Source organism: Cyprinodon variegatus, unplaced genomic scaffold, assembly GCF_000732505.1.
Source record: "Cyprinodon variegatus isolate N-32 unplaced genomic scaffold, C_variegatus-1.0 Scaffold139, whole genome shotgun sequence".
NCBI lineage: Eukaryota > Metazoa > Chordata > Actinopteri > Cyprinodontiformes > Cyprinodontidae > Cyprinodon > Cyprinodon variegatus.
Genome location: NW_015150592.1, coordinates 206,804 through 217,590, shown reverse-complemented (window position 1 = coordinate 217,590; position 10,787 = coordinate 206,804). Strand labels below are relative to the sequence as shown.

Here is a 10,787-nt window from a genome sequence, read left to right as displayed (position 1 = left end):
AGTTGTCATGTAGTACGACCACGTTAACTGGTAAAAAAAAAAAAAAAAAAAAAAAAAAAAAAGCTGGGACAGAAGTCTAATTTTTAAAGGCTTAAAATCAGAGACTGAAGCAGATTTTACATCCCCAGATTTACTAAAACTTTCATTTGCTGATACAAATTATATAGATATAGAATTTAACTAATTTAAAAGAAAGACAAACAATTGTTTAAATATTACCCTGTTATTGCATATATATGAGATAACATGATATGCACATAAAATAATAATAGTTGTAAGCATCAGTCTTTTGTAAACAAAAAAAGTTTGGCCCTATCCTTAACTTTGAGATTACCAGATAAGTCAGCATTTTAAACACAGGATCTTGGCTAGGAATTAAACGCTTGAAAGAAAACTGACCAAAGCGGCTGAAAATGTACTCAGTTTTTAAGGTGTTTATCTAGGTTGGCTTTTGGTATTTCGCTACTGTACCAATTTAACAAAATATGCCCAACGACAAGATCTAATTCCCTTTAGCAGACTTAATGAACAGCACAAATGCCACCATAGCGAATTCAGTTTCCTTTTTTTTTTTAAATCGAGCTGCACACCATGTTCCCTTGAACGTTCGTCTCTTCCTCACCTTAACTCAAAATGGTTCTAGTGTTATACCTGTATTTTCTTTTTTAAATGTAGTGGTTGCTGGAGTGTTATTGAACTGTGTCCAGACTACAAATGTAGTCTCAGAAAAACTATAATTTTATCCTTAAACACTTGTATCCATCAACCAGCTGATTATTGGTGGGGTTTTTTCTTGAATATATATATTGGCTAAAACTTACACCTCTTGGTAGATCCTTTTGTCCATTCTGTTGACATGCCCTGAAATTATGATTTATCTAATAAATCGTTTTTTATTTTTTAAATTGAGACTATTGTAACATTTGTTCTTGTGTCATCTCTATCAGGTAAAGGGAGAAAAAAACAAAACAAAATAAGCCTAAAAACGAAGGACATCACATTACCATTTCTTTTTTTTCCCCTTTTTCTTCTCATTGTATCTTATTGCATGTTGCTCTTAGATCTAAATCATTAAATTCATGAAAAAGTATTTTATTGAACTCAAGGGAATTTTCCAAGACTGTGCAGATTTGCATTGTCTGATTGCAAAAAAAATTATAATAATAAAAAAAAACACACACATATATATATATATATATATATATATATATATATATATATATATAATTTTTTTTTTGACCTGAAAACCTGTTGAGTTCAATATGGCCAACTTGGTATACCACCAGTTTTCTTGTAGTCTCCATAGTCCCATTTTAATCGGTAATGTATAAATCCCCAAATGAATGCTTTCAATTTTCAACAGATTGGATACATGGCTCAGAATGTGATTTTTCGTTCATGTAGACATGTTGTATACATGATTCCTTTGGCACAGTAAACCAAATATTCCCATGCTTTTCGTCACCTCAGCAGAACAAACACATTTAGTCTCACACCTCTACTGCTGTTCTTATCACTCTACCAGCTCTCTGATCCATTCACTGGCTTTCCCCTTTCTATTTGCCTCTCTTCTGGGGGGTTCTAATGGATGGATTTCCCTTATCCAGAGATCTGTTAGATGGCCTGTGGAAAATGGAACTAGAACCTTCCTAATCTAATCTGTTGGTAGTAGTTTATATGTTCCATCCTTACCCTAAACGGTTTCTTTTAATTTTTTTTTTAATGAAAGCGTTTTTCCATTTTATTTGTCATTGTTTCTGCACTTTGTAGTTTGTATCCAGCATTGCTTGTTGTCTTTGGGTTTTGTGAATGGTTCTCGCTCTTCTTACTCTTTGGTTAATAAAAGAACACTGGTGCTGTTTGTAGAATTGGGAGAAACGACAACTCTCTCTACCTTTACTCCAGTAAAAAAAAAAAAAACACCTTGATAGTTATTTCCATCTACACAGGTGGACAAAATTGTTGGCATCCCCCATTTTAATAAAGAAAAACCTTTAATGGTCATAGAAATAATAATTTGACAAAAGTATTAATGAATAAAAATCAATGATATTGAACAAATGAAAGTCAGATATTACTTTTCAACAATGCTTCCACAAAAAGACGTAAAAAAATACACTCATGGAACTGGCCTGGACAATAGTGATGGTACCCCAAGGAAAGATTGAAAATAAAAAGACCAAAGAGAAATGTTAAATTAAGCTGTCAGCTACTCACAGGTGTCAGTCAGTGCGCCTATAAATAGGGATAGAGATTGTCACTGTGCTGTTTCATGATATGGTGTGTACCGCACTCAACATGGACCAAAATAATCAATGGGAAGAGTTGCCTCAGGAGATGAGAAAGAAAATTATAGACGAGAAATATAAAGACTACCTCCTTTAAGCTAATATTATTGTGACTACAGTTGCACATATAAGAGCCATGGATCTGTAGTCAACCCCCCTGGATGTGGCTGCAGGAAGAAAATAGATAATTAGACTGATTATATGAATGGTAACAAAAGAGCCCAGAAAAAACTTCCAAAGAGATAAAAGGTGAACTTCAAGCTCAAGGAACATCAGCATCAATTTATAAGCAAAAGTGGACTTAATGGGAGACGACCAAGGAGGACCCCGTTGTTGAATCATAAAAAAGCCAGCCGAATTACATGTTAACAAGCCAAAAAGCCTCTAGGAGGATTCCTCTGGAAAGACACAAATTTGTCTTTATGAAAAGGTACCTCAGCTCCATGTTCACAGTTATAAAAAAAAAAAAAAAGAAGGCATATCAATAAAAGAACACTGTCCATACTGTGAAACATAGAAGAGGCTCTGTTATGATCTGGGGCTGCCTTGCTTCATCTGGCATAGGGTATCTTTAATCTCTGCAGGGTATAATGAAAACTCAATATTTATCAAGGGATTCTAAGGAGAAATGTGTTGCCCAGTGTCAGAGAGCTTGGTCTCGGTCACAGGTTAATGATTTCCAAAAAGGATAATGACCCAAAATGCATAACTCAAAACCTCAAGAATGGCAAAGAGGAAAACATTGGATTATCCTATCAAGCATCTTTGGAAGGAGCAGAAACATGTTTTCTGGAACATGAGACAACTGGAGCTGTTTGCTCATGGGGAGTGGACCTAAACGGGAGCAGAAACCTCTTTGTTTACTTCAGGAATCGTTTGATTGCAGTGATTCCCTCAAAAGGTTGCGCAGCAAAACATTAAGTGTACCATTTCTTTCAGGCCTCATTCATGAGTTTATTTTTAAAATCATTGTGTTGATGCATGGTTGAAAAGCCACGTCTGGCTTTAACTGGTTCATTTCCAGACAATGTGCATTTATTATTACTTTTGTCATATTAAATCTATTTCAGTGACCATTGTGGGTTTTTCTTTTTTTTAAACAAAGGGTAACAATGACTTTGTTTACGTGTATTTGAATTACTACTTCTGCTGTGAGGACTATAGTGAACTGTGACAAGCTATCGTCTCTTCCGCTGTTTTCATTGGGATAACATCCTTATTTGAAGCCACTCTTCCCCCAAGGTATGGGAATTCTTCCCTTCTCCATTACTTGTCATTTTTATGTCCCTTCATTGCACTTTGAAATGGGGAAAGAAAAAAAAAAATCTACCCTTCATTGTGTCTCTTTCACATTCTCACTGGGAGGAGCTAAGGGTTCCAGAAGAGAAACTAGCAAGTTATCCTAATGAAAAGCTCCCCTGGAGTCCTTATAATTTCCCTCCTCCTCAGAAATTGCTAATGGTTCTTTAGCAAACAGCCCTCTACAACTTCCTTGTTCTCTTCCTCGCTTCCCAATGTCCTCATCATGTCAATCTATTGACAGGATGCCTTTACTCTTTCATGTCCCTGTAATGGGCCTGTACTAGTTGTCCGTGCCAAACTTAATGACACTCTGATGCAGAGCTAGAATCCACTTTTTTTTTTTTTCTTCCTCCGAACATCACACTTGTCTGACACAGTTTATATGCAGCTCCTAAACAGTCGATTGTGTGTGCCAGTGTGCCTGCAATCCCCTCCTATTAGCGCTGTCTACATGTGTTTGGCCCATAATGCTGGCTTCCCCTGTCACATGCCTGTGGAGATATGCACATGCACACAGCTGATTGACAACAGTGTATCTTCAGGGTGAGTGGGTTGGAGTCTATCCCCAGGGAGCTTTGTTAGGAACGTGTTGTGTTGGGTCATTTGGGTTCCGCTGCTGTGTGTGTGTGTTGTCCTAAACACCCACAGTGTGTTAATACTACTCCTCTGGGGAGTTTTACAATGCTGCCTGATGTGATTCACACTGACTGGGGGTGACCTTGAGAAGTGGGACAAACAAAAAAGGGACCCACATGCAAGGAGAGATCACTCCCCACACTAATTATTGTCGTAACGGATGCCACTCTTGGTGACTGTCTATTTATTGATTCTTTTTTGTTTCCTCACAGGTCAACGTGACAGTGGACTACATCAGGGCTGCCACCGGTCCTGGAGAAGGAACGCCCGCTTTCTCAGAGCGCACCTGTGCCACCGTGACAATTGGAGGGATGTAAGTTTTAATTCGATTTACCAAAATGAGTAAAATGCTTTTCTACATGTGGGAGTTTGTTACAAATGCTGTGCCCTGGAAAGGGAACGTCGGATGTCATCAATCATGACATGCTTCAATGGTCCCACAGCATGATGCTGCCATAATGGAGGTTAGGCAAAGAGATCAATCTCTTGTCTTAGTTTTCCGCTGAGTTTTTTAATTAGATTTTGAAAAGAAAACAACAAAATCTGCTTTTCTTTTGACCCTATCATCATCTAAAATAATTAGCAGGACTTTTTGCCTTTCATTTAGATTGATTCATCTGTGGGATGTAAGGAGTGTTTTGGAAACTATCCTGTTATAAGCTTCTACACAACCTCCTCCCTGACCTTTCTGGTGGGGTCATGTGTTACCACTAATGCTTTTGGTGTGCAAGTATTCCCTAACAAACCTCTTTTATATTTATTTTATTTAGAGATATCTGGTTTCTGCATACAAAGACACAATTTTGGTTCTAACTTGAATAAATGTCGATTAGTTTATGGCCTATTAATACTTTTGCAGAGCACATCCAGCATTAGATTATCCAGCATTTTATGTTGACTCTATCAACACGTTTCATTTTACTACCCTAATTTCATCTGATGAAATACAACAGGATCATTTTAAAAGCTTTGAATTTGTAAGCTTGTTAATCAGAACTGAAGCTGCTGCTTTGTTCAGAAAAGGGTCACCTCAGTGCAAGCAATTATATTCTATCTGCAAGCCGGTCTTTGAAGGCATTCGGTTTATCAGTTTGTCATTTTTTTCTCTCTCCAGAAGATCACGGATAAAACGCTTTTCAGAGGTTGAAATTTAATCAAAACCAGCGCAGAGCTTTAATGCCACATTGCTGAATATGAGGCCTCAGAAGTCTGTTTTCCCTCAATAGAACGTTTGAAAACGACGCTTGTCGTGTGTTTTTTTTTGTTTTGTTTTCCCCTCTAATTGTATCATTCAAGTCATAAACCAGCATCAAACACACACACACAGAAACACAGATTTCTCCCTATCATCTAACCAGCTGTCTCAAATGTGACTGGTCTGCACAGAGGTCAGGATTTGCTATTGTAAGCATTCAATTAGACTCCTCCATCAGTTGGACTACAGCATGCTGGGAGCCTGTTGGTTGACAGCTGGCGTTGTCCCCATGAAAGCTACAGTCAGGGGATGATCAGGGGAGAGAGATGGAAACTGGTGTTTGGAGTAGAGCTGATTGTGCCAAAAAATAATATTTGGATTATTTTCATCCAATATTCCAGTTGTTTTCTTTGCACTTTCAACAAGCATGTAGGTGTTTAACTCAAGAGTTTCAGCTTTTTCATGACCTTGAAAGCTTTCTTGTCCAGAGTTTTATTGTTGCAGGATTATACTGTGTGGAAAAACTGAATGAATCTAGCTGCAACTCTCTTCCCTCCTCTGTTGGGGCTGGAGTGAGATATTAAATGTCTTACTCTTTTTAAATGTAGTGTAACCAAAATTGAGGGCCTGTGCAATTTGAAAATGTTCGTTTTTATAATTGCAATTATTTTGCAGATGCATTTAACCCTAGTTTGGAGGTATATAATTTAAATTTGAGCTTATGGTAATCAATTTGTTGTTTATATAAACAAAGTAAGCTTTGTAAAGGTAGCTTAAAGGTATAAGAAATAATTTTAGTTTTCATTTATTGCTTCAGTAAATGAATACAAAATAGAAGAATACTTGGCGGCCCAAATTATTTATAGGCTTCCAGAACAATGAAACTCACCCATTGTTAGCAGCCCTGCCATCCAACATGCGCACAATTTAAGACACATCTGTTCATCGTGCAGCAAGGTGCTCCATGTGACTTTTTTTTTCTCCTGCTAATTTCAAGTACAATAGCGAAGCAAAAACAAACCGGATCAATCAGCTCATTCTCTGATTTGGTGGCTGCAGCATCCAGTGCTGATTGTGAAAGATTTAGTTTAATGAATGATAACAAAACAGCAACCAGAAAGCTCTTAAAGTCGCATATTTGGACGTAAGGACAGACGTGAAAAATGTATAGAATTTAAGTAAATTTGTTAATATTCTAGTGATATTAATTATTTATGGGTATTAATCATAAAATGCTTGAACTATTACATATTTTAAGTGCAAACGCAAACAATATATAATTGAAGGGTTACAGGTAGAGACAAAGAGATACAGGAATTTATACTGTAGCACAAGCTTCACACATTTCATTCTGCAAAAGGGGAATGTTTTAATGTGAACATAAAGTTATGTCTGAAAGGTGTAATGTCTCATTTATCTCCAGAGCAGGACTCTCCCCCTGGCCAAAGCAGGACTCTTACATATAGCATACTACACATGTCATGAACAGCAATTTCTTTGATTTAATATTGGTGTGTTGCCACAGCCTATCAGATATTGCTCACAGTGATCCTCAGTGTACTCAGGCGGCTTGTGTGTATGCCAAGAAAGAGCCATATTGATTGTGATCACATACTTTTTGCTTTTTCTTTTGTACATCGTTACAGAAAGTAAAAAAATATGTAGATTAATCACGCTTATTTCAAGCCTTAATTTCTTCTAAAGTTAATGATTATGGCTTACAGATAAAGAAAACCCAAAATTGAGTGTCTGTAAAGTTAAATACTGAAAAACTTGTCTAACACTCTTATCAGTTAATTAACTCAACACACCTGCGAAGGTTTGCAAGGCCTCTAAAGTGTCTCTGTCTGGTTTGGTTGGCTAAATTAAGTGTTTTTTTAACCCTGGTTCTTAAGGCACTCTGCCCTGCATGTTTTAGATGTTTCTCTTCAACACAACTAATTCCGATGATTGCATTTCAGCAGAGCCTGTTAATCAATCTAAAAATGCTGGGCAGTGTGCCTTACCGATGAAGACTCAAAAACACCATCATGAGGAGGACTGCTTAATTGTCCAGTAGATGGAAGACTACACTTTACTCGAAGAGGGTACGCCATAAAATGGCACTGCGGTCTGTATCTGAGCATATCCACAGAAAGTTGAGTGACAGGAGAAAGTGTGGTAGGAAAAGGCCCCCCACCAACCGGGATAACAAAGACGATAGCCCTGTTTACCTTCTGAAAACTGATGCGTTCCGAGTTCGGACCTCGCTTGGATCAGTTAACCGTGTTGAGCTCAGTTCTTTACGTCCGTTTACGCATTACACTAGCACGGTTCCTCGCCTCCTAGTGACGATCTACGGTACTACTACTCTCTAGTAGGAAAACTTTGTGATTATGTTTTGTTCCATCCAACATTGTCTGGATAACATCTTCTTCCCAAATTGCAATAAGAGCCTTAGTCTCGGCGTCATCCCAGGTTGCAACACGCTCTTTTGAAGCCATTTTAAAGAATTTAGTGTTTAGAAATTTTCAATTATTGTTTACAGTTCTTCTGTTTTTTTGGCTGTTGGCAAACGTCTTACTGATGTACATTACTGCCAACTACTGGAAGCTGACAGTAAATAGGAAAAGATGCGGTCTGCTCATGTGCTCTTTATCAGAGAACCGAGCCACAACTGAACCGTGTCGAGCCCTGCTGTTAAACTAGTACTACTTTAGTGTGGTTTGGTTTAGTCTGGCACGGTCCAGTTCGGTTTGCATGCCACTTACACTCAACAGTTATCTCGGTTATCGTGCTTCGACCGATCTTAGCAAGATTTCAAAAGGGTAGTGTAAATGGGGCTTATAAATCATTAAATGTAGAATTCGGGGGAGCTTAACAAACAAGAAGTTCAGGCTGGAGTCGAGGCTTCAAAAGCAAAAACTTACTGATGAATCAAACACAGCGAAATAATGTGTCATTCTTTGTGTCAAGCCGCTCTCAAACTAGACTGTCAGAAACATTTTACCTGAGGATTATTTTAAAGGCACTAATCCTTGTCACCTGAAATCATGTGTGAAGTTTCCACAATCAGTGATCTGGCGGTGCTGACCCACTGTGCTTTCTAAAGTCCACTCATTGCAGCAATCTAACAAGATTGTTGAACACCTTCTCCTCCCTCTGACAAGCTATATGGAAATAGTGATGTCCCTCTCCAGTAGGGCATGCCCCCAATCTATTCTATCAATGATATCACAATGATCATTTAAGCAATAATATTGTCAAGTTTAATTTAAACAATGGTTTGAAACATTTTACTTCATTCTGAAATGAATCAAGATGACGTTCTGAAATGAGTTACAAAAAGCATTTAACTTAGATGCTTTATTTAACTTCATATACCCCAGAACTGTGGAATATGTCTTTTATTATAATGTGAAAAACAATCTCATATTGGCCCAAATCCATGTCTAAAGTACAGTTATTGTAGTAAATTACCACTGTGACTGTATTAGCTATCACAGTTTACTCAGTCCCATATTAAATGAAAACCTGTAATTAAATATAATTGATCCTCAAATTACACAAAATGTAGTAATTGGTGACAGCAAGTTTTGAAATTGCAGAGGTCAGACATTTTTATAGCTTTCTGGTTTTCTGAAGTGGTAAAACAGTTTATCTAGCAATATTTTTTTGACTTTAAAATGTTAATATCCTAACTGCCTGCCTTTTTCTGTAAACCTTATTCCTCATGTGTTTGGGAACATGCAGTCCGAACATTTGCTTACCACTTGTTGAAAAGGACACCGCCTGCTGATTCTATTTGTTATGTCTTATGAAATGGAGCGTTAAAGTGTACTGTCCCCCTTTTTTTTTTTCTTCCAGTAACATAGCTGAAGCTCTTGTCAGTAAAGGCCTCGCCACAGTCATCAGATACAGACAGGATGATGACCAGCGCTCCTCCCACTATGATGAGCTGCTCGCTGCAGAGGCACGGTGAGAAACTCCTCTCTCTCACATCAGCTCACACTTTGTGTTCCTTTATAATTGTTTGTGTCTGGAAATGTGGATTAAATGCAGCATCACCCACCGACATGAACCACCTATCACATATGTTTTAAATTAACTTGATAAATTAGCCTTTAGGAAGTGATTGACAATGTAATGACCCTTAACGTTTTCTCTTATTTTGCTAAGGTCACCACCTTGTTAGCTATTTAAATTTATTTCAAGTGTCAAAATAATTACTGTCCATAAGGGTGGTGAATCACTTCCTGAGGAAATATGTTACTACTCTTGCCCATATTAACGACCCCTTTATATTATTTTCTTCTCTTCCTTTTAAGGGTTTTCCTTTCTTGTTTCTTTTTGTATGCTTGGGCACACATACACCAACCCAGGCGCCAGACGTTAAATCAGAGTCTCTCTTTACTCAGGCCCTATGAATATAATTATGTGGAGGTGCAGTGGAGAGATTTAGTACAAGCTTTATTACTCTGCCATAGATTAAGATCTGCTTGCTGTAGGTAGAGCAGATGCAGCTGCAACCTTTTTTTTTTAATGGCATTAACTCGTTCTCTTCACTGTCTTTCGTACAGTGTCACCGGCCATCTGCCCTTATTTCTTCTCCTGCCCATTCCTGCCATCTCTGCTCTTTTTGTACATGTCCTTGTTTCTTCTCCTTTGCCGCTTTCCGTTTTGTCCTTCTACGGCCTTGCTCTTCTGGGTCTCCTTTCCCTCATTTCTTTTTGTCACTTTTCCATCTCTCTTTGCTTCCTTTCCCTCTCTCTCTCTCTGTCCCTAGTGGGGTCCTATAAGAGATGATGAGCGGTTTCTGTCTATCGCCTCAGTTATATTTTTAGCTCCCATTGCATAAAGCTAGTGGCCCACAGCCTTCAAGGAACCTCCCCCTGGCTATTAAAATGCACATCTTTACGGTACAAGCTAACATAAATGTAGATGGCTCATCTTAGCTGCTCTTGTCCGTCCAAGTGACCCCTTGCAGAACAGGAACTTTAAGTTGTCTTCATTACATATAATGAACTGGGCTTTTTTCCATCAAAGAAGACCCTAAGCCATCTCAGACGATAGATGATGTCTCTCCATTTCCCTTTTCACCTTTATGGGCCAGGCTCCCATTAGGATTATTTTATCACTCTGGTCTCTTTTTTTCATGTTAACCCCAAGCCTTTATTGGTGGAAAAAATATAGTCCTTTTTTTATTCATTACACGGGTGCTTTTCATTTATTCAATTAATCTCAATTTAAAAGGCAAAACACATATTGATTGAATATTTATAGAGTTTCTAAGCATTTTATTGAGATTTTATCTTCTAGTTCATGAAAACCTACAGATCTCAGCTTCACAATAAAATTAGACTTGTACAAAACCATCCATTTTTAAA

At 37.8% G+C, this 10,787-nt stretch overlaps 1 protein-coding gene across 1 annotated transcript in view; it reads left to right on the top strand.

Moving 5' to 3' along the window:
- snd1 (staphylococcal nuclease and tudor domain containing 1) overlaps window positions 1-10,787 on the top strand; it is a 215,123-nt gene that overhangs the window by 48,241 nt on the left and 156,095 nt on the right. Inside the window, exons 12-13 of the mRNA XM_015376704.1 lie at window positions 4,439-4,539; window positions 9,268-9,378. Coding sequence (XP_015232190.1) covers window positions 4,439-4,539; window positions 9,268-9,378 — 212 coding nt within the window. The remainder of the gene's footprint in view (window positions 1-4,438; window positions 4,540-9,267; window positions 9,379-10,787) is intronic.